We start from the raw sequence: 25,665 nt of genomic DNA on the forward strand, positions 1-25,665 counted from the left end.
CGTTCACGTTCAGTGCTTAAAAAAGGAACTCATTCACGTTCATACTTTTTTCACGTTCTTTGAAAATATAAATGGGTTTATTTGGTCGCTCATTTAATTTTTTAATTTTTTTTTTATTTATAGTTTAAATACCTAATACAAAATCGTGGAAATCATAATATTATTGTTGTTTTTTGTCCAGCCGTAACCAATGGAATTGCATGTATTTTATTATTTTTATAATTCATAATATATTATAATTGTGTTATCAAGCAATATTTATTAAATAGTAAATACATTTGAACGTCTTAAAAATTGTACAAATTCGTTGAATATATAAACGTTGTTCAAGTTATATTTAAAAAGACAAGTGACAATCACTAAATATGAACATGAATGCGTGAACATGTTCTTTCCAAACACTGGACCTAACTACCTGTGTGGGACCATTGTCCTCCAAAAATAAGATACCGTTTTCTTCCACTTTTCTCAACAGGAATTCATTCATTTAGATATTATGTCATAAAATTCAATTCAATATTTATTTGTAATACCTACTTTAATAACTATTAACCGTGTATTAAACATTAAAATTAGGTACCTATTTTAGATTCTGAGCGAAGCGATGAATGTATTGATTTTACAATGATGTGTGTTTTTTTTTTTATTTTTTTTTTTTTGTGTCTGTCATCACCTTTTAGGACAGTAAAAGTGCTTGGATTTTCTTCAACAGTAACTTTTCTGATAGGAAAGTGAATCTAGTTGGTACTTTGGGGGGTCAAAAGTAAAAATTTCCCAGTAGTTTTCAAAAGCGACGTGAAAAACAAAAGAAAAATTAAGGAAAAACAGGAATTTTTACGCAAAATCTGTTTTCGAGAAAATCGATTTTGGTTTTCGATGTAACTCTAAAACAAATGACCGTAGGAACATGAAATTTTGACTGAATGTTTATATTAGCATTTTCTATACATCATAAAAATTTGAAAATATTTTGACTCTTTTTGAGCTGTTTACGGACATTGTCAGTTTTCAATTTTTTTTAGTTTTTTTTTCTATATCAATAAAATTTTATCTGTTGAGTATAAAAGCTTGAAAATTTAATAGAAGGCAAGTCCTAGGTTATTGTTTCAAAGGCAGATGAAAAAAATTAAAAATCCTTAGTCACAGTTTTTATTTATAAGCATTTAAAGTTCAAATCTTGACAAAATACGGAAAAATCACGAAAATAAGCAAATTATTTTGAGTTGAGAATTCATAAAAATTTCTCTTTTTAAATCTAAGATTTGAAAATGTAATACAAGATTATCCATAAGTTTGTCTACCTTTATCAAAAAAAAAATGTCTACAAGAAAGTCAAATTAAATTTTTATGAACGTTTGAAATTCATATTTTTACCACATTTGATATTCACTCGATATTTCATGTAACGATTTTTTTATTTTGCTGTAATTAAAAAACTTATGACTGTAGATACATGAAATTTTGACTGAATGTTTGTATTAGTATTTTCTATACACCATAAAATTTTGAAAATATTTTGACTTTTTTTGAGCGGTTTACGGACATTGTCAGTTTTCAATTTTTTTAGTTTTTTTTCTATAAATATCAATAAAAATTTTTTTTTTAGGTAAAAAAGCGTGAACATTTAATATAAAGCTCCTGATATATCGTTCTAATAGCGGTTGAAAAATATTAAAAATACATAGGCACAATTTTTATTTATAAGCATTTAAAGTTCAAACTTTGACAACATTTAACAAATTTATAATTTATTAATTATTTTGTAGTTAAAAATGTATAAAATGTTTAACTTTTATGGCTAAGGATTGAAAATTTAAAACAAGGCTCCACGTAAATAGGTTATATATAAATTACATTATTCACAATAATATCATCAAATATACTTCGTAATATCATAGGCTGACTGACCGTTTTCGCTCAGAATCGTTTTTCTTATACAATGATATTATATCATTGAATTCAAATTTAACACCATCCATTACAGTGACCCACTTGTAACCTACTGTACAGCAGAGTGACATCCACTTATCCACCTTTTTATTCATAATTCCTTATTGGAAGAAAATACTGTCAAAGTACATATTATCAACTCAGAAATAATTTTCGAATAACAATCCCCTATTCACAAACTTTTATCAATATATTTTTCATAAACTAATCCATAAACACTGTGTGAGTCTATATTTATTAGAATTTAAAAACTCAGAAATAATAAATAGAATATAATTTTATGTATGTTGAATATTATGCTACATGTTTATAGACATTATGGTATGTGTCATTTTATCAGTGTTTGGAAGGAAACAAGTTCCAAAAGGAACGGATTCCTGGAACAATTCCTTTTTTATAAAAAAAAAATGAGAAAATGAAGTTCTTTTTTCAAGAATTTATAATAACATTTCTCGTTCCTTTCTAGTTCCAATAATTTACACAGATATGTAAATAATTGAAATTAAGATATATTTTTTTTAATGTGTATAATGTATATTGCCTATTAGTGATCGTTATCGAGTATCGACGTTAATCGTTACTCATCAGTCACTTTATTAACCCTCTAAAGCCTGAATTTTTTTTTGAAAAATGTTTTCCTTATATTATACAACTTTAGAGTGGTAGATTACTAGAATACAAATACAATGCTTTTAAATGTTTTCCTCTGGTATTTCTTAAAGTTTTAAATTATAATTTATATAGAAATGATTACCTATATAAAATATAATTATTATTAATAATAATATTTATTAGACACCAATTACAATTATAAGATAAATAAATAAAAGTACAAAGAATATTTAAAGCATTGGTTCTCCTATCAAAAGCAAGCTTGCGCTGAAAAGAGGAAGTTTGTGATACAAGTAGTCTTAAGTCGTCATCATTTTACATAATAATAGTTAATATAGTTATTTAAATTTAAATATAAGTAAGAAGAAAGAAACTAAGCATAACAGTTACTGAAACAAAACTGGTTATACATTTTTATACATTATGAATTATTATTTGAATTTAAGTAGGTATAAGTAAAGAGAAAAAAAACTAAACATAACAGTTATTGACACAAAATATTAGTTATATATGTTTTATACATTATGAAACTATTAAAATTATGAATATTGAAATTATCATAAATACAAAATTGAATAAACTTATATTTAGGGCTTTGTTGCCCAAATACAGTATTAATTTTAGGGACGATGATATTAGGTAGTATTGACCTTAAAGCGAGTATTGTAGATGTTACATGGAACATCAATGGTTGTTTTCAATGTTTGAAATTATAAAATAACATAAAAATGTTTTTTGTGTATAATGATTTTAAATTTAATATCTCTAAATCTTTATATTGTTGTAATTGTAGGAAATAATGTAGGCTTATTGAAAATAAACTTCATTAAATAATTTAAAGTGGTTACAAGATTCCTATAGTGAGCATGATAAGTTCCTCCCCAAAAAGAAATTTTATAAGAAAGAATAGATTGTATTAGAATTTAGAGCAATGTATGTCATTTTTTAATTTGAGGTTAAATATAGATTTAAGAGATTTGTAAAAATAAAAAAATTTTCTTAGTAATATATTAATATAATTTATGTGAACATCCCATTTTAAATTCTCATCAATAAATTAACCAAGGTATTTAATAGACCTAACTCTATTCTATACACTACATTTACATACATTATTTTTAAAATTACTTCTGTTACAAACTATTAGTATGAGCTATGGATTTTATATTTATCTAAATGTATAGATTTTTGAATACCAAAGTGAATATAATTAGTTTTTTCTCTGTGTATCTCAAGTGAATAATTATCTTGCCAATTTTCAACAATGTTAAAACTTTCCAACAATAAAGGATAAGACAATCGGCATACGTCAGTCAACAATTTAATTTTGAAGAAAATCTCAAACTAACCAGTAGGTATAAATTATAAATTAAAATTAAAAATTGAAGAAGTATGCATATGAAAAAAAACATTAATGATTAAATAATAAGAATTTTTATTTTATTTGGAACTAAAAAAGGAACTCCTTAATTTTCCAAATCAACAACAACAGAACGAATTCTTTTTTATAAGGAACAAACACTGCATTTTATAGCTTTTAAATATCTTTTCTGAGAAAAAGCTTGATCATAATTCAATAGTACAATTGGATGCTGTAGTAAGCCTCTTATCGCAGAAATCACATTTATTTGGCTTTAGTCCAGTATGTGTCCTTGTATGCATTGTTTAATTGAATGTTGTAGAAAACATTTTATCACAAACATCGAATTTAAACAGCTTTTTATCCAGTATGCGTCTTTGTATGCCTTGTTAAATGTGATCCCTGAGAGAACCCTTGTTCACAAATATCACATTTATACGGTTTTTCGCCGGTATGTGTTCTTTTATGCCTTGTTAAATTTGCTGCGAGAGAAAACCCTTTGTCACAAATATCACATTTATAAGGCTTTTGTCCAGTATGTGTCCTTGTATGCACAGTTAAATTGTATGCTGCTAAAAACTTCTTATTACAGATATCACATTTATATGGCATTTCGCCGGTATGTGACCTTATATGCCTTGTTAAATTTGTTGCAATAGAAAACCCTTTATCACAAATAGCACATTTGTACGGCTTTTCGCCAGTATGTGACCTTATATGCCTTGTTAAATTTGATGCAAAAGAAAACCCCTTACCACAAATATCACATTTATATGACATTTCTCTGCTATGTATCTTTGTATGGCTTGTTAAATGTGATCCCTGAGAAAACCGTTGTTTAAAAATATTACATTTATACGGCTTTTGTCCAGTATGTGTCCTTGTATGCCTTGTTAAATTTGTTGCAATAGAAAACCTTTTATCACAAATATCACATTTGTACGGCTTTTCGCCAGTATGTGTCCTTTTATGCCTTGTTAAATTTGCTGCGAGAGAAAACTCCTTACCACAATTATCACATTTAAACGGTTTTTGTCCAGTATGTGTCCTTGTATGGGTTGTTAAATGTGATCCCTGAGAAAACCGTTGATCACAGATACCACATTTAAACGGTTTTTGTCCAGTATGTGTCCTTGTATGGGTTGTTAAATGTGATCCCTGAGAAAACCGTTGATCACAGATACCACATTTATACGGCTTCTGTCCAGTATGCGTCCTTATATGAGTTATTAAATTTGTTTTCACAGAACAAATGTGATCACAGATATCACATATATACTCTTTTCTGGTATGTATTCTTGTATGCACAGTTAAATTGGATGCTGTAGTTATTTTATCACAGTTATCAGTCAATGGAGTTTTCCTGAAACAGTTAGATGTCAAGTTCGAATTTTTACTAGTAATGAATTCTGAAGAGTTGCTTTGGCCTAAAACTGTTCCTTTAAATTCATGAATGTCGATAAAATCTACTTCTACTTTAATTTCGGTATCAATTGTGGTTTTGTTTTCTTCAGTTTTAGTTCTGCAAAAATAAAATTAGGTATTTTAAAAATGTTAATATTTATCAAATAAAGGAAAATAAATATAACTACATATTAGTATTGATTATGAATACTATACATATTTCGCTCACTGCAGTACATAATATTTATCACTAATTATTAATTAATTAATAGTGTCTGGCGTTTAACAAAAGGATTGCTAGTAATTGAAGGCTGAATATTTTGTACCGCAATGATCTATTGTATTTATAATTAATTATATTAGGAATGTAGGTACATTTTAATAATAAATTTGAGAAAACTTTTTCATAGCTCATAAACCAATTTATATATTCAAATTGTTGTATCAAACATACATCTAGACTAAAACTTTTATATTCATAAAATATTAAATACATATAGGTATTTAATTATAAATCTATCTATTTAATTTGTTCAAATATAATAAATATTGTAACACTATAAATAGTTGAAATAATGCTTCGAATTTTCAACTTCAGTATCTTTTTTGGTGTCAAAGTGAATTGAGTTGTTACTATTGAGAGTTAAAACTTGAAAACTCCATATAGTTTTCCAAAGTATCGAGAAAACAAAAAAAAAATTTAAGGATGAATGGGAATTTTTACAACAAAACCATTTTTTGTCAATATCGATATCGATATCGATTACCGATTTTGTATTAATAAAATTATCACCTAATATTTATATTAGTAGTTTATGTAACTGATAAAATTTATTTTTACTCTTTTAGAGCTATTTATAGGCCTATCATTTTTCCGAAATGTATTAATAATTTTTCTTGGTCCATAAAAAATTATTCACTCGGTTTTTATAAAAATTTAAATCATTTAATATTAAGTTGCTCATAAGTAGTTATAAGTAAAAATTAAAAAAAAATGTTGAGCATAAAAGTTATTTCTCATGGAAAAATTTTCTTAATTTGGTGCAATTCAAAAACAATTAAACATAGATATACTTAAAATGTTTACCGAATATTTGTTATTTCATTCTATAAACCTTAAAATTTACATCAAAATATTTTGATTCTTTTTGAACTTTTTGAAACTTTTAAAGTATATGATCATAATATATATATAATATAATATATCAGTATTTGAACAATAAATTATGATATTATAATATTATAATATCAAAATGCACAGTGTAACCAATGCATAGTGCATCCGAGAAAAAAAATTGAAAATTTCTACAAACGAGGTTTTGCCGTGTAGCCATCGTAATATTTACATAAAATGTTATTTTCAAATACAAAGTTTTCGGAAAAATATTTATCGAACCTACAGTTTTACGAATAGAATAATAAATTGCTTTAATAGCAATAACATCATAAAATATAGGTGCTTAGTATTTAGTAATATAGGCTCGGACTGTGAACGTTAAGAATCATTTTTAGGTAATATAGTTACAAATGTACAATGATTTTATATCATTGAAATCAAATTTAATATATCCATTACAGTGAAGCTGGGCAGTAACTAGTTAGTAAGTTAAAAGTTACTTTTTTTGATAACGTTTAACTTAACTAGTTAAAAAAAATATAATATTAAATAATAACTTAATTAGTAACTAGGTTATTTCATAAATAATAGTAACTTATCTTAGTTATTGCTTATTTTCTTAAAATTGAAGTTACTTATAATGCATTGATTTTTCAAAGAAAATTACATATTTTTACAAGAAATATCATTATAACATAACAAGATGGACATGCGTTCTATAGATACCCATATGAGTCTTGTATGTTAAGTATAAAATACTGGGAAACGCTCGGATAGAGCAATATTTACCAAAAATTCTACTAAATTGTAAATACATTACTATTATGAGTACTACTATTCAACATCGATATAAATATTAACCCAAAAGTGAGATAAAACTGTAAAAGTTAGGAAAGTCAGATTTTGATTCTGAAAAAAGTTTTAAAATTGTCAAGTTGTCTTCTAGAAAACGATTCTAGGCGATTTTTTGTTAATACATTACTGGCCGAGTAATTAAATATTACAAATCTGTAATTTTAAACGTTGATAATAAATTGATTTTTAATCATTTAAAAAAACAGTTCGATCATTCCCTAGTAGACAGACCGACAAATTTGAATCTTTTGACAGATTTTAAATTCGATCATTCAAAGTCCCACAATTGTATACTGCTTATGAGCTTTTTGAGACGGAAACAATAATTAATTTATATAAAACACCGCTTTTGTGGCGTTACGGCCGACATTGAAACTACTACCTATACGAGCGACGCGTTTCGCGCTACACCCCACCACTCGCACACTACTTCCCAACATTACACAGTGTGGCGGCGGCGGTATCAATAAAATAATATTTTAGAATTATAATAATAATAATATTATCTTCTATGGCTCTATGGTCACCCGCTATGGCTATAAAACGTATTGTAATTGTATAATAAAAAGTATTACTAGTATTACTAGTGTTTCTGTCATTATTCATCGAGGTATGAACTTGAATTTTCATTCATCAACTGCATAGTGCAATTTGGTTTTTCATAATATAGTATACTCATAATTATGTTCTGTTAGTTATCAGAAGCCGCCGCGACAGGTTGTTCTCAGCGCTCTGTTCAATCCCAACGTTTGGGTTTCTTATAATTAATCCTAAAAATAATAGAAAAAAAAAATACAAGAACTAGCAGTGTTGCTCTCACTCCTCCTTATACAAGTAAAAATAGATTCGCTCCACTTCTAACTCTCCAAGTCAACGACAATACGGACGGCACCGAAGACGAAGTCAGCTCTCAACAATCACAGATTAGACCAAAAATTCCACCTATTTACGTATATAACATTTCTGATTATCAAAACTTCCATACATCATTAGCCAATATAACTTTAGATGAATTCTCCATCGTGAACACAAAAACTGCTCTCAAATTAAACATGGATTCTATTGACGACTATTAAATAGAACAGCAACAAAACTTTTCGACGATTCCGGTATAGAATACCACACTTACCAATTCCCAGAAAACAAGCAACTATCCGTTATCATTAGGAACCTCCCTGTAAATATATCAGAAGCTTGTATATATAAGGAACTCGTAGAACTGAAATTTGAAGTAGCCTCAGTCACTAGTTTTCAAAATAAATTCAAAACTCCAATACCTATCGTAGCGGTACTGCTATCCAAATCATCTGCTGCGATTTACTCTCTAAACAGACTCTTGCACTGTGTAGTAGCGGTAGAACCAAGGCAACCTTCCAAGGGCATTCCTCAATGCACCAACTGTCAGCGTTTTTCGCATACAAAAAAGTTTTGTCACTTACCACCTAGATGCGTCAAATGCGCAGGTGACCACCACTATAGTTGTCCAAAAGATACAAGAAACTCCACCAAAATGTGCAAACTGCCTTAGTGACCACCCAGCGAGCACATTCCAAAACAGAATAATAATAACAAAAATAACGCTACCCAACTTCCAAGCAATTATACGAAATTCCAATTCCCGGTGAACATCTCTAATAGCACACAAAATGACGTAACCGATAAACGTTCATACGCTGCCGCAACTAAAAATAAATTCCAAGATAAGCCATTAAACAACACAGATAATGACTTCATGAAAACACTGTTACCCTTAATTAACACATTCGTCTCTCAACTATTGCAGAAAATAATAGAAAATCTACCAGCCATCCTTAATAGCGTACATCCAAACTCAAATGGATCCCCATAATACCATTCTATTAAACTGGAACGCCAACGGACTAAAAAACAAAAGGAACACTCTACTAGCCTTCCTTACTCATCATAACATTGATATCGCTTGTATAACAGAAACACACTTATCAAGTGCAGACAAAATTAAATTCCCTGGCTACATCTTACACCGCGCAGATCGTGTTACACAGACACGAGCTATGGGTGGAGTTGCTATTCTTGTCCGTGCCCAAATTAAACAACAAGAAATTCCTAATCTAAACCTGCTGTGCCTAGAAGCCGTAGCAGTGGTAATTAAATTAAATAATAGATATGTTACCATCGTCAGTGCTTATCAACCTCCCAATCGCCAAATGTACACTTCGGATTACGATAAAGTAATGAGTCTAGACAAATCAATTATAATGGCAGGCGATTTAAACGCAAAACACACTAATTGGGGTTGTCGCGTCATTAATCCAAACGGCACCAAATTACTATCTTTTTATAGATAACACGCCTTATACAATTTATGCTCCAAATGAGCCTACTTATTTTCCTTCAGATGTAAATAGCCAGCCAGATCTTAGATATTTTACTAATAAAATCATTTCCTTTTAATTGCATGCAAGAAGCTCTCGCTGAGCTCGACTCAGACCATATCCCAGTTAAAATCACAATTAATTCGTCTTCACAATCTTATCAGTCAAACAACTCTCTAATTAAAGGCAAACCAAACTGGGATAAATTCTCAAATCAAATTAATACCAACTTAATAATACCTAAAACTATACCCACGATCCAATCTGCAGAACAAATGTCTGAACACCTAACCACAGTCATTGCTGACACTGCACGAGCGTGCAGCTCTAAGCCCACGGCCACCTAATACTAAAAACATTGGCTTTCTACCTCAATATATACTTTCTTTAATCCAACGTAAACACCATGCTAGACGCATTTGGCAAAACCAAAGAAATACGGAAAATAAAAAAATCACTGAATAAACTCACTAAAGAAGTGAGAACGGCCCTACAAAACAACCGTGTGTCGCCGTATAATAGCTATCTCCTAAATATGTACCCGGGAGATTCAAATTTATGGAAGGAGACTAAACGACTACTGAACCAATAAATAAATATAATCCCCCCTCTCCGTACAGCAAATCAACTAGTGATATCCGACGCAGATAAATGTAATGTTTTTCGGAAATGTTATACAACACATTTTCCACCAACCAAACTACAGATATAAATAATGAACGGAGGGTCCTTAAGTTATTAGATCTACCTGATTATTCAGTTCAAACATGTATGGATTATGTCACACCCAATAAAATTAAGCTAATTGTCAAAAACTTACCAAACAAAAAAGCCCCGGGTCACGACCACCTTACCAACCTCATGTTTAAGAAACTTCCTGCCAAAGAACTCGTCTTTATGACCTCCTTATTTAATTTTTTGTTACGCGTTGGGCACTGTCCACTGAAGTGGAAATTAGCAATAGTTATACTTTCAAAAAAACCTGGTAAGGATAAATCAAATCCTATACCGATAAGCCTACTTACCTCCCTATCAAAAATTTTCGAAAAAGTTATTCACACAAGACTACAACATTTTTTGAACAGCGCAGACGTTATCCCAAAATTTCAATTTGGGTTTAGGTCCAACCACTTAATCGTACAACAGCTTTTTCGTATAACTGAACACATTAGTACTTCTTTTGAAAAACATTGCCACACTAGTGCTGTATTTATAGATGTCTCAAAAGCGTTTGATAAAGTATGGCACGAAGGTCTTTTATACAAACTAAAATCTTTCAATACACCGAAGTACTTATTCAATATTGTCAATTCCTTTCTAACAAATAGACAATTCTCAGTTAAAATAAACGAAAATTTCTCTGACCCGGTCCATCTCTGCCGGTGTACCTCAAGGGTCCAAACTGGGACCTATATTGTTCAACATATTCATATCTGATATACCGCAATCCCCTTGCACAAACATCGACCTATTCGCAGACGACACAACTATTTACAGTGAATCCCGCAACGTTGAAGAGATAACAAACAACTTACAAGATCACCTAAATCTACTAGCAAAATGGTGCAACAGCTGGAAAATACACATAAACGCTTCAAAAAGCACAGCAGTCATTTTTAGCTTACGTCGCAATTCCACTCCACCACCATTAAGATTCGATAACGATTCCATACCTTGGCAGCCTTCTGTCAAGTACCTTGGTGTCACGCTAGACAAGAGGTTAACCTGGGGGCCTCACATAGCTTCTAAACTACAACAAGCATACCAGCGTCTCTCAATGCTATTCCCTATCCTAAACAAAAAATCAGTTATACAAAAAAAAATGTTCAATATTAATTTACAAGCAATTATTACGCTCACTAATTACCTACGCCTGCCCTATCTGGGGTAACTGCTCAGCGACGCGCTTAAAAAAAATACAAATTTTCCAAAACAAAATATTAAGGATAATAACAAACGCACCATGGTTCATACGCAACAAAAATCTTCATGAAGACCTCCGAATCATTAAAATCCAAGATCATATAAGAGCTCTTGCTGAAAACTTCCATAATTCACTCCACAAATCAACTGGCTCACTTCACTTCAATTTACACATACGTCCACCACCTCAAAGACGTCTAAAACGCGGTCATCGCATGATCTTATTCGATAATGATTATTAAATAATTGTGACACTATTGTTATTATCGCTATTATAATTACTTATATTCTCATGTTAAAATTAGTCAAAAATTATTGTTATTTATCCATAGATGTAGATAGCCTTACAGGCTAGGAATATCGTATTATTATAATAATAAAAAAATAATTATGTTCAAATAGGAAAATATAACATTCGTACATAATACTATTCGAACACAAGTCCATTTGAACAGATTTGTTTGAACACTCTTCATTTGAAAACAATTTATTCAAACACTCGACTAGTTACCCAATAAACACAGTAGCCGTAGCTGGAATCAAAAACATTGGCTGTGGGTTTAATTATTTGCAAGACATAACATGTGCGTTAGGAGTACCGACTATAAACAGTATAAACTATGGAACATATAATAAAGAACACAGAACTGTATATCAAGGTTATGAATTAGCAGCAATAAGAGCTATGGACGATGCCGCTAAGATTGAGGCTGAATTGGCAATACAAGCTGAAGACATCGATACAGATGGAACCCCATTAGTAGCAGTTATAGTAGATAGAATTTGGAGTTAGAGGTCTTACAAAACAATGTATAATTCTCCATCAGGAATGTCAAGATATTCATTATTGTCATATACATTCGATAGTATCTTTAATTTTGTTTAGATATAATTGTCTTTTAGAAAAATAGATTTACATATTCTCAAGCACAAGGAAAAATTTAACACATTAAAAAATAATATATTTCCAAAAAAAAAATTCAAATATCTAATAAAACTTGAACTATTTTATATTATATCGTACAATTGTACAAACAGTTTAAAACAAATTAGAATACTTCAATAAACAATTCGAAAGTTTTAAAAAAATGAAATTTCACCATTGCATATTATAATAAATATTTCATTTAAATTTCAACCAATATAAAGCTGTAAGTATATAGACACTTGAACTATAATTATTATTGCAATTTTATTATAATTATTACCATGAATATCATGACAAAAGTTACTATCATAACATAGGTATCTATTTTTTTTATTATTTTTAATTATATTCTACTATGATAAATATTCGAATTGAAGTATTGTTGTGATAAAATGTAAAACATATGCATTTTTTTGTTATTTTGAACTGTGTACTTAACTTATTTATTACTTATACTTCAAAACACAATTAAGTTAAAAAAAGGATTTTCAAAAAAAACTTTAATTTCTTCATACAATCTAGATCAGAGGTCAGCAATTAAATTCTATAGTGGTCCAGATAATTTGAAAAAAATTTTTAAGGGCCAGAAATAACTTAAATATTAGTTAATAGGTATACCACCAATGTGTTTATTTTTGTGTTAAAATTACAATTTAAGCTATTTAAAGCAAATTATTCAATATAATATAATATTAGCCAGTTTTTTATAATTTGGTACTCTTAGAAATCAACTAATGCGCAGGGTGTATTGAAGGTGGAGATCAGTTAATCTTGAACGATATTTATTCTTTAAAAACGTTATTTTGGAGGACGAAGTTTCCCATATGTATCTGTGGAACCAGGAGCCAAAATACATCCAAATACCAAATAAAAATAGATTAAATATCTAGTATGTGCCGAAAACAGCATTAAAAAAAAATATTCTTGGCGGTCCAGTATTTCCCCTTCACGGGCCGGATTTGGCCTGCAGGCCGCCAACTCCCGATCTATATGTCAATTGGTTTTACTGGCTTTGTTGCAAAGAAACTCATAAAATCTTGCATGCCTACGTACCATATGGGCAATAAGGGGGGAACTATTTTAACAGCCGGCCAAAACATTTTCTAAATTTTTTTTAAGCTTATTCAATATTATATAGTAAGGCTTCAGCCTCCCCAAATTTCAAAGTTCAAACACTATTTGCGCCTTTGCTACCTACCCAAGCATAATTTAATTTAAGAAATATTTATAAATGTTATCCAATTATGATTTTTCCTTACAACTTTACGTCCATAAAAATAAAAATATAATGAAATAAGCAAAAATATGCAAATTCAAACTTTGTATTTAATTTCATCATTTCATAAAACAAATTTATAATTTACCTAGAATAATCTACGACCACTACAAAAAACATGCAAATGCAAGAAGTCCCGATATATAAATAAAACATAAATAATTAGTTTAGTAATAAGTTAAGACTTATGTTTATATTATAATATTTTGTTTTTAGTAGAGATGTTACTATGTTTAACCTATACATTTTTTCAGGTTGCGCTGGTTGGTAATCATATGAAAAAATGACTATATTTTGGAGTAAAAAATAAGTTTTGTTCAGTGTGTACGAGTTAAACCTAATCCTAATGAAACACCTAAAAAACACGATTGTTTTAAAAATTAGAAATCATCAGATGGATCAGCTGGTATGGAAGCTTCAATAGTGGTGGAAGGTTTTAAACAGAGTGAATCGACATGTGGCATTAGATACCATAAACTAATAGCTGATGGTCATAGTAGTGTGTATAAGCAAATATTATATGTGCAACCTTATAAACATTTGACGGTTGAAAAAGTAGAGTGCAGAAACCATTTTCTTAGAAATGTGTGTAGAAAACTAAGAGACATGACTACTCAGAAGCATTCTGGAAAATTAGAACACAGATAATTACTAGGGAAAAATATTGTAAGAATTAGAAAAGGTATTGTTAAGGCAGTTCAATATCGTAAAAGTAATAACCATTCACCAAACAGATTACAAAATTATACTATAAATTCTGTAGATCATGTCTTTGGAGAACATAGTAAATATGATTCCTATTTTTGTAGTAAACCTAAAGAAATCCAACAATATGGAAAAAATGAAAACCATAGATTTTGACTTCTATTCTAATGTGTTACAACTAACAGTTCACTTCAAAATGTTGACAGTAATGTTGTAGAATCACTGAATGGAATCATCGTTAAGTTAATTGGTGGGAAGAGAACACATTTTGCTAAATTCTGTTCCTATCGAGGACGTTGTGCTGCTGCAACAGTAATTAAAAATACAAAACGTCCCATGTATACTTTGTATAACTATTAAATCAAAGTCGTGCTGTGAAGTATCCATCAACTCGACTTGAAGTACAAAAATATAAAAAACGTGTGCATCAAAACAAGCTGAAAGTAATAAATACAGAAAACAGATAAAATTTACTAAAGAAAATAATAACAAACAATCTTATGACTTATGGTCTCTTTTCTCAAAAACCGAATATGTCGGAGGAAGATTTTAATAATGAAAAAGAAAGAAAATATAAAATACCTAGAAGACATAGCTGCTAATTGAGAAGAAATAGAAAGAGAAACAGTTGAACGAAGGCAATCTAGAAAATTGTTATAGTTGAAAAGATATTTATTAACAACATCCAGTCTTGCAGGACAGCTGCAAATAACTGGAAGAAAATATGGAATCATTGTGTTTTGGACTAAAAATTTGAAAAAGGGACGACAATTTGTGGAATACAAAAATATTTCCCAAATTAAAACAATTTTATTTCAATTGTTTGTTGCCAGAGTTTGTTGATCCTAGGCATCCTAGATCTATGTCAATTCATAGTCCTGATTACATTTCAGAAGCAAAACAAATAAAAATGTATAAAAAATAGTTGCTCATTTAATTATTTTTACTTTAAATTAAATCCGATTTAAATTTAACTACAATTAGTATAATATTTTTATTTTATTTTATATACCAACCTACTTTATTCAAAAATATAATACTAATTAAAATTAATTTAGATGCAGTTGTGTTAGGTTGGTATATTTATATAATATGTTAAATTTTTATATAATATGTAGGTATTACAGTTATTATAAATTTTAGAATTAGTTTAAATATATTGAAAAATAATTATATCAAGTACCTTCACACCTTTTATTATATTGTCTTTTTTTTAATATGAAGTATATAATATATATATATATATTCATTTATTTTATAAAATTAACTTTAACTTAACTTAGTAATTTTAGTTTTAGGAAAATTTAACTTTAACTAGTTAAAAAAATTGGTTAGTTTGCCCAGCTTTGCATTTCAGTGACCCAAATGACACTTTTGTGTATAGCAGAGCTGGACCCACTTGCCAAACCTTTTAATTTATTAATTTGTATTAACTATCTCTTTATAAGTTGTTTATAAGTTCTTACCACATGTTAAAAAAAAAAAATATATTGTGTCATCAAAATTAATAATATTATACTATGATGTTAATTTAATTCATACCTTTTTTGTAATAATTGAATATTATGATGGTGATGGTCAGTTTCATCAATAATTTCCTCTTTAATTACTCGACTATCAATATTTTCCTGTTTTATAATTCCATTTTTTTTAAATACTTGATCATCACATCTAATAAGTGGGATTGAAAATCTAGAACTGTGCATTATATAATTATACCTAAAAGAAATTGCAAAAATTAATTTTTTATTAATAAGTATTAATTAGAACAGTTCCTCGCCGCAAGCCGTGCGAGCATGACCTACGGTGCACCTGCTCGCTCGGTCGCTCTCGAATTACATCGTGTTTCTCTCCCTACGGGAAAGAAGGAAAGATTCCACTTCACTGAGTTCTTCAACGTGCTTACACATTGTCATCACCAGCTCTCAGAATTCGGTCACCCCGACCACAAGTAATATTAAATTACTTAACTCATCTATTAAAATATTTATATTAAGTTTAAACATACAACACCTACACAACTGCTCATTCTATAACCAAACCCGGGCACTGCCCGCGTATCGACCTTTGGACCCCAACCAGATAAGCTATGTCACGTAACCAGCAAACAGTCTCCCCAATTAATATCGTCAACAATAAAATCGTAAACAAACAAAAAAATAACGATAAGACAAAACCTAATAAAGGCAAACGCTCCTTATCTACATCATCCACCCCACCGTCTTCACCGTCTGCCATCATTGCCAAGAAAACGAAACTATTTGTGACACCAAACCGCTATGAAGCTCTACTCGCTGACGATGATAATCCAAGCCCCGATAACGAAAACATAGACAACGATAGCCTGCTTGAAACTTCCAGCCAGGGGCAATCGAATACTACACATGACACACCAAAGCCTATTCTCCCTCCACCCGTATTCATTAAAGGCGTCTTGGACTACATAGGATTACGAAACAGTATCCGAGACCTAATAATTATTGGCCCAACCAGCTTTTCGTGCAAGTCCTCTACAGCCCACCTTAAAATTCAAACAGACAGCCCAGACAATTACAGGAAACTAATCCGACTCCTTAAAGACATTAATGCCCAATATCACACATACCAACTCTACTCAGAAAAATCCTTAAGAATAGTAGTCAAAAATCTTCATCCAACTACCCCAGTTGAAGACATCGCTGCTGCAATCGAAGAAATTGGCCACTCAGTCAAAAATGTAATAAACATCAGGCACCATCAAACAAAATCACCACTCCCAATGTTCTTTGTTGATCTAAACCTTCAAGAAAGCGACAACGATATTTTCTCCATCACTGCCTTACTACATACAAAAGTCAAAATAGAAGAACCACATAAAAAACGAGAAATACCGCAATGCCTTAACTGCCAGTCCTATGGCCACACCCGAACCTACTGCGCTTACCCCCCTAAATGCGTCAAATGCGGTGACTGCCACCCAACATCATCATGTATAAAACCTCCAGAGCTCCCTGCAAAATGTGCCCTCTGTTCAGGCCCTCATCCAGCAAACTATACTCTGTCTCAAAGTAGAATACACCGGTTTCGCGCATCGCGACTGACGGCCGCGGAAGCTCGTTGCCCGATTTTCCCCCACTATGAGACGAAATCGACAGCCGACGTAAACCGAATAGTCGACAACTTCCGACGGCAATACGAAAGCGGTAGCATACACCGAGTACAAATAATAAATAGAAAAATAATAAAACTATCGACGTCGGCCTGCATACGCCATACGTTGACAATGTGTGTACATAGAAGTACAAATATGAAGTTTCATAATTTATTTTTTCATTAAAAGGTATTTATAAAAATTGTTGTATAATGTTTAAAAATGCATAACTGTGTAATTTTTATATTTTTTCTGTAAAGTAACCTATAATATTTGAATTATTTCGAGAAAATATTTTTTCTTCAAATTCTACCATGTTCTGAACCATGTTGAAATACATTTTGTCGTCAAAAAATAACACTACAAGTATCAATAAATAAAAAAAAACAAAAAATTTGTGGTTTAAAAATGAATAAGAAACTTTATTATAGTTTTTTACCATAATTTTTATATTTAAACACCAGGTATAAAAAAAACATTTTTAGTGCAATTCATTTTAAATATACGTCTATATAAAATTATGCAACAAAAAATTGGTATTTTATTTACATTTATATTCACATGATTAATCAGAAAACAGTCTTTAAAAATTATACGTTATGCAAAAAAATAAATCTGAATAACATCTTCGTCAAATATAAATAAAAAAAAATTTACAGTTACTATATACACAATTAATCCAAATCAGAAAATGAATCATCGTCGTCGTCATCGCTCTGGCCGATCGTCATAACTAAATCTTGTCGTTCAGCCATTAACTCGTCCACAATCATATCGATGTTCCAAAATTTGTCCTCTTCATTTTCAGTGTGGCTTATAAAATTTCTCCACATTTCTTCAGTGACTTTATTTACGCCTTCAATCAAGAGCTTTTGGACATCTTTAAGCTTGAAAGTCTTGTTATTCGATTTTACGTGGTTTTTGATTACCGACCAAGCCATTTCAATCGGATTGAGTTCGCAGTGGTATGGAGGTAATCGTAGCACTGTTTTATTGTGTTGTGAAACTAGTTCATCGATTTCGTATTTGTCGTACAATGGTTTTAGTTGTTTCACAATATCCAATAATTCTGGTATAATCATAGTGCTATCAATTACCTCCCCTTTGCTTTGAAGCCATTCAATAATGTTCGCTTTCTTCCAATTTGTTGTTGGACATTTCTCTAATTTTACCGAATGGTAAGGAGCGTTATCCATAACGATTACCGCGTTATCTTTTAATTTCGGCAAAACACATAGTAACCAATCACGGAAACTTTGCCCATTCATTTCGTCATGATAGTCACTAGTGTTCTTTTTCGACTCGAACGACAATAATCCTCCAGGAACGAATCCATCTTCAGAGCCAATATGAACGACTATTAATCGTTTCCCCTTACCACTCGGATTTACGGGACCAGTTGAAAGGCCCTGGGAAAACGCATGTTGACTAGATTGGACAGTTTTGTCGACCCACACTTTGGTATTGACGTCTCCAGCATTAACCCACGTTTCGTCCAGATAGTAAATTGGACGACCTTCCTCACGATATTTTTTGATATTTCGCAAATATCTCCTCCGCCAAAGAATAAGTTCATTGGAGTCTAAAAGCGCACTGTTTCGTCCTCTTTTGGTGTAAACGAAATCCATCGATTTTAAAAGTCGATGTAATGTCGCTCGGGAAAAAGATGGTAGACTTTCATCTTCGTTGACGACCGAAAGTATTTTGTCAAGCGTGGGTAACTCACGATTTATCCATAAATTGTGAATTTTTCTTCTTATGGCATATTTATCAAAATCATCCGTCTTCGAAATCACATTTTTATGGATCCGTTCTTTATTTGGTGAACTGACGGTTTTAGTTTCACGGTATTCTTTTAATGTATTGGATATGGTTTTTTCTCCAATCCCCAATTCTTTTGAAATGATTGTCCGGGCTTCACGTATTGTGATTTTTGGGTTCGCTTGGACTTTGCTTTTGTAATGGTTGACAATCATTTCCTTCTGCTGTGAAGAAACCCACTAAAAAGAAAAAAGAAAAAAAATGTGTTTAAGCATAGAATACTATTAGTTGAAAAATAAAAATGAGTAAAATCCTCGTAAGAAATTAATGCTTGTATTAATATAACGTATAAATGATGTTAAGCAATCAACTTTTAACATTAAATTATATAAATTACCATTAAAAGATAAAAAAAAAATTTAAAAAAAATGAAAATCAGAAAAAATATTTTGTTTTTGTAAATAATATTACGAGTGTAACGAAATATTATTTTACTTGCAAAATTGTACAGGATATTTTTTTAGTATCGAATTATTAATATATATATAAAGACTTTTTTTATATTATAATATTTCATAACAATTTTCTTACCTTTCCTCTCTTATTTTTCTTCGCTGGTGATGTAAAATCTGAAACTTCGTTGTCCATGGCGTAAATATACTTAAAAAAACTATACACGGCAAAAATACAAAAAATACAAATCAAAATACGATTAGGTTATAGTGATAGTGCAAACGACGTGCAGAGCGAGACGTAGTCAATCGCAGACAGCAATAAAATATTTTGTGTACGGTGTATACTGTATAACGGTTGTTTAATTGGTATGTGGACGACCGCGTAGATCACCTGGCGCGCAAACTGGAGGGGAGCAGATGCGCATACCGAACGAAAACCGGTCGGCCGCCCGGTGTCTTCTACTTTGAGACAGACTATATAAGGGTTGTCTCATCTTCAAACAACTCAGGTAGAAGCGTCCAAACTTCTCGAGTAAAACCGCCAACATCTCAAGTAAAACCGCCAACATCTCAAGTAAAACTACCAACATCTCAAGCTACAACTCTCAACCACAGCCACCCTACACCTCCAGCAGTCCAGAACACCAATCTCAACTTAATGAAAACTCCTCAGCGCACCCACATACGTATGCAAACGCGACTAAGGGTCCCCCTCCCAACAACCATTCCAACTCAACTGATAATGAGACCTCTCTCACCAAATTTCTTGATGAATTTAAATCAATCATAAATCCCCTATTATCCCTCCTTACCCAAGTCCTCACAAACCTCATAAATAATATAAACAAACAAAATGCAAACCAATGATTTTACGTCCAACTCTCTCCTCATCTTAACCTGGAACTCTAATGGCCTAATTAACCGTAGAAACGAACTACTGGCCACCCTCCAAAACAATAGAATTGATATTGCACTTATTTCAGAAACACACCTAACCAACACCACACAAATAAACCTACCTGGTTACCACATTATTAAATCGAACCACCCAGATGGCACAGCCCATGCTGGCGCTGCTATTTTTATAAGAACCTCGCTATTATTCTACCCTCTTCCTCAGTACCAAACAGCCCATATACAAGCCTGCGGAATTGCTCTAATATTAAACAATATTCCAATTAATATCTATGCCATATACAGCCCGCCCCGTCATTCCATAACACCAACTCTCTTCCAGCACTTCTTTAATACCCTAGGCCAAAGATTTATAATCGGAGGCGATCTAAACGCGAAAAACATACAATGGGGCTGTCGCACTAATAACCCTCGCGGTAACACCCTACATAACCTATCGCAACAAAATAATTACAAAATTCACGCTCCTCCTTCTCCAACCTATTGGCCCACATCCCTAAGAAAAAGACCAGACATTCTAGATATATTTGTCACGAAAATCCCAAACAGCCTTCACAATACATTAATCAACCTCGATGATCTATGCTCTGATCACTCGGCAGTCCTTCTCACAATAGACACCACTGCCTCTAAAAAGCCGAACAAACCTAGTCTCACTCAAGGTCGTATGGACTGGGAAGCCTTCAGAACCCAACTCGTTAATCGTATAGATCTCAAAACTAGACTTAAATCAACTCAAGACATAGACGACGCTGTTCACACCCTCACAACATCAATTCAACAAGCAGCTTGGTCCTCCTCCACTATTCCTAACCCACTTAACAAACCCACCTCTGATCTTCCACATTTTGTCAGAACTCTAATTTCGGAAAAAAGAAAAGCACGCGCTGTTTGGCAAAGAACTAAATATCCCTGTGACAAAAGACTGTTTAATCACCTCACCAATAAACTCAAAAGAATCCTAGCTAAAATCAAATCCGACAACTTAACAAACCATCTCGCATCCCTTTCTACCACCGACAATTCTCTTTGGCAAAACACCAGAAAAATTCTCCGCTCTCAACCACCAGTACCCCCTCTGAGAAACCCTGACGGCACATGGCTTATCACTGACTCAGAAAAAGCTAATGTTTTTCGTCATCACCTACACACAACGTTCCAGCCACATATTGACATCATACCCCGTAACAAAATAGTTGAAGTCGACCACTTCCTATCCAGTCCACTACCTATGACCCTTCCGCCAAAACATATCAGACCCAGTGAAGTCGAATTAATAATCAATAAATCTGCGCGTCATAAAACCCCAGGTTACGACCTCATTACATCAGAAGTCGCCTCCCAACTTCCCAGAAAAGCCATCTTATCACTCACGCACATTTACAACTCCATGCTCAGACTCTCATACTTTCCTCTACTCTGGAAATTCTCGATCATAATTATGATACTCAAACCCGGGAAACCCGCTGACTCTACCAGCTCATACAGACCAATAAGCCTTCTACCTTTCTTCTCCAAAGTATTTGAAAAACTCACACTTAAACGCCTACTCCCAATCATTGACAGAAACCTCCCAGACAATCAATTTGGTTTTCGTAATAACCACTCCACCATACACCAGGTTCATCGTATAGTTGACAAAATTTCATATTCCCTTGAAAAGAAACTAATCTGCACAGGCGTCTTCTTAGACGTAGCACAAGCGTTTGACAAGGTTTGGCATCTCGGCCTCCTCTTCAAATTAAAATCAATATTTCCTCCCAGCTTCTACTTAATCTTCAAGTCCTATCTAGAACTCAGGCACTTCTCTGTACGATATGGCTCAGCCCTATCTGACATATCATCAATTAGAGCTGGAGTACCGCAAGGAGCTGTAGCGGCACCTCTTCTATTCAACCTGTACACATCAGACCAACCCACTACCAACCTCACCACCACCGGTGACTTTGCCGATGATAAAGTCATCCTGGCTCTTCACCATGACCCTCACGAGGCGTCCAGCAGAATCCAAACCCACCTTGACATCCTCTCGACATGGTACAAAGAATGGGGGCTCAAACTCAATGAATCCAAATCCATCCACTGCACATTCACTCTCAGACCAATAAGCTGCCCCCCTATCACACTTAACAACCAACCTCTCCCGACCGCTCAAAATGTCCGTTACCTAGGCTTATGCCTAGATCGTCGACTCACGTGGGCTACCCACATACGTAACAAACGACTTGTACTAAATAATCGTCAAAGACAACTTCGCCTCCTCCTATCATCCAAACATCTCTCACTACACAATAAAATCCTCATGTACAAAGTACTCCTCAAACCTATCTGGTCTTACGGAATCCAACTCTGGGGTTCAGCCAAAGACTCCAATATAAATCGAATCCAAACATTCCAATCCAAATGCCTTAGGCAGATAACTAAAGCCCCTTTTTAGGTTACAAACGATACCCTCCACAGGGACCTCCTCATTCCGACAGTAAAAAATGTTGCCAAAACCCTATATAAACGTTTCCACCTTAAACTTTCAAATCACCGAAACCCTCTCATCCAAAACCTATCCTCCCGAACAATCCCGGGCGACTCTTACCGACGTTTAAAGCGTAGCTGGTGCCGTGACCTACTAGTCGACTAGTCCACCATCCCGTTATGAAGTGCTATTAATGAATAGCTTCTTCTTCAAGCCAACCATGACCAATGCCCTATAATTGTATTACCCCTCCATTGTGCTTATTGTAATTTTATTTTTATACAGATTGTGCAAATAAAAACAAATATGACTAAAAAAAAAAGTATTAATTAGATAACTACAATAGATAACTGTATAAATTAGATAACTACAATACACAAATTTAATAATACATAAAATATTAAAACAACTAGTTTTATAAAATTAAATTCTTTCAAATTGTAGCTTAAAATTAAATTTAGTAATGCTACACTATTTATAATGTATTTTCTCACTTGGAATTTATTGTGCAATCATCAATAGTTGTTCTTAATGGTTCCATATTGAATTGTGTCCTTTTTATTGTTTGTTTTTCAATAAGGTACTATGAACATAAACCATTACAATTAGGTAGGTACTTTTTATATCAGACCTGTAATTTAATCATAAAATGGGTTGCATTAACATATTTTTGGTAACGGTACTTGTAACTAAAATGGATAATTTCACCAAACGTTTGACCAAATACGTTTCATTTTATACCTACATAGAAAACATGAGTTCAGTCTTCAGTATTCAATTTTTATTTACCTACTAAAACTGATCTTCTCATATCAACATTACTACGATTACATTTAAGTTTTAATTCCTTACGTATACCTTATGTTTCCTACGTGGAAACATTGAGTTTGGTATTCAATTTTGATTTACCAACTATAAACTATTGATATAATCATGGCTTAAATATACATATACAATAATACATACAATATATACAATAAACCATGGATATAATGATATGATATACATTTATTACAATTTACAAGGTACTTAGTACTTACTGCTCAATCACGCTGGATAATTTCGTACCGTCAGTACGAGAGTGAAGAGGGCCGTATATCAAATATGTAAATTGTTTAGAAGAGCGTTTTAAAAATTCAATAGCGGATTAGGTACTATAGTAAGATATCATCAGTTATTAGTTATTCTTCTTTTAGTGCAATAAGGCCACATTTCGTTATTCGGCGGTATTGTTACGTTAATACGTTTATATGTAGAATTAAAGTCGCCAGTCGGTTTTAAAACTGCATCATGTAAACGCTTTATTTTAACTATTTTTTTATAGTTTAATCTTTAATAACATAAACCGTTTTAAATTTATTGACGCATATACATTAAATAATAAATATGATAATGGAGCTGGAAGAAATATCAATTTCATGGAATAATGAATTTCATAATATACCATAGTAGGCCTATAAACTAATGGACAGCGTATTCTACTCCACCCTGCCGCCAATGCACGGGCATCATATAAGAGAAAGAAAGAAGGAAGAATGAAGAGAGAAAAGAGAGAAAGAACATAAAGGGGATAATCATTGGCGTATAGAACTAATACTATATTCCCCCACGTTCTCTTTTCTCTTTTACTCTATATCGTACCTCTGACCTCTCTCTCTAAGCACAGTGCTAAGCTCTAAGTGCTGTCCATTAGTTTATACTTTTATAGGTCTATGTAATATACCGATTTAATCCCGCACCGGGATAATGATCCATGTAAATTTGGTCCAAACATCCCGGTGCATTATTTTTCACACCGGTTTTAGTCTAGCGAATTTCCACTATGTTCTAACTTCTATGTGTCTTTAATATTAAATCGGTATATTATAAAATGTAAACAAGTCAGGAAATTTAGGTCGACTCACTATAAAATCAGTTTAAAATTTTAAATTAAGAACGGCTCGACTCGTATCATGTAAACGTATATTAATCGGTGGTGATACGTTTTTAATATTATATCATAGATCATATACTAGTACATAGTATGGATGGAGCCACAGCGTATTAAATCGAAACAAAAAACGTTGCCGATATAGCGACGAGTCGCCGAATTAAGTGGTCGATTTGCGCATGCGCAACGCGACTTCTCGCATATTTATCCACAGATACCTATTGTACTTATGGATAATTATAGTAAAGATAATATAGTACATAAACGTACGTTTGAAATTATTGTTAATTACAGACTATAAAGCTTTGTGTTGTAAGCGAATATAAATCACGTCCTCGCGCGAACTATTCGCCTAGTGTGTAACCAGCTTAAGGCCCTTAAATCCATAGTCCCTCCTTCCCCCCCACCAAAAAAAACAACCCCCATTTAATTTTACATACATAAATATAAAAATCAAAATTATAGACATCAATACATCATTAAACAATCCGACATGAGTACACGACCAATAATTTGTATT

The 25,665-nt window shown here is 32.0% G+C and overlaps 1 protein-coding gene across 4 annotated transcripts; it reads right to left on the bottom strand.

The window, feature by feature from the left end:
• Nucleotides 1-2,285: 2,285 nt before the first annotated feature.
• Nucleotides 2,286-24,565, bottom strand: LOC132939421 (zinc finger protein OZF-like). Of its 4 annotated transcripts, XM_061006580.1 has the most exons (5): nucleotides 24,256-24,565; nucleotides 23,710-23,798; nucleotides 16,027-16,203; nucleotides 4,635-5,444; nucleotides 2,286-4,550 (listed from the first exon to the last, which is right to left on the bottom strand). In XM_061006580.1, exons 2-5 carry the CDS (start codon nucleotides 23,754-23,756, stop codon nucleotides 4,283-4,285), a joined length of 1,302 nt encoding a protein of 433 aa, XP_060862563.1. In that variant the 5' UTR covers nucleotides 23,757-23,798; nucleotides 24,256-24,565; the 3' UTR covers nucleotides 2,286-4,282. The 4 variants fall into 4 exon arrangements, with proteins under 4 accessions (XP_060862563.1, XP_060862562.1, XP_060862560.1 ...); XM_061006579.1 differs by having other exon boundaries at nucleotides 2,286-5,444; XM_061006577.1 differs by lacking the exons at nucleotides 2,286-4,550; nucleotides 4,635-5,444; nucleotides 16,027-16,203 and adding exons at nucleotides 18,018-19,614; nucleotides 19,967-20,045.
• Between the last annotated feature and the right edge of the window lie 1,100 nt (nucleotides 24,566-25,665).

Source organism: Metopolophium dirhodum, chromosome 2, assembly GCF_019925205.1.
Source record: "Metopolophium dirhodum isolate CAU chromosome 2, ASM1992520v1, whole genome shotgun sequence".
NCBI lineage: Eukaryota > Metazoa > Arthropoda > Insecta > Hemiptera > Aphididae > Metopolophium > Metopolophium dirhodum.

Bases quoted from the DNA above. Each gene is read 5' to 3' on its own strand.
- LOC132939421 (XM_061006577.1), bottom strand. From the start codon at position 23,756: ATGGAACCATTAAGAACAACTATTGATGATTGCACAATAAATTCCAA. The intron at 20,046-23,709 runs GTGAGAAAATAC...TGCCGTGTATAG, and splicing joins GATTGCACAATAAATTCCAA to TTTTTTTAAGTATATTTACG. The intron at 19,615-19,966 runs GTAAGAAAATTG...TTTTCTTTTTAG, and splicing joins AGAAAAATAAGAGAGGAAAG to TGGGTTTCTTCACAGCAGAA.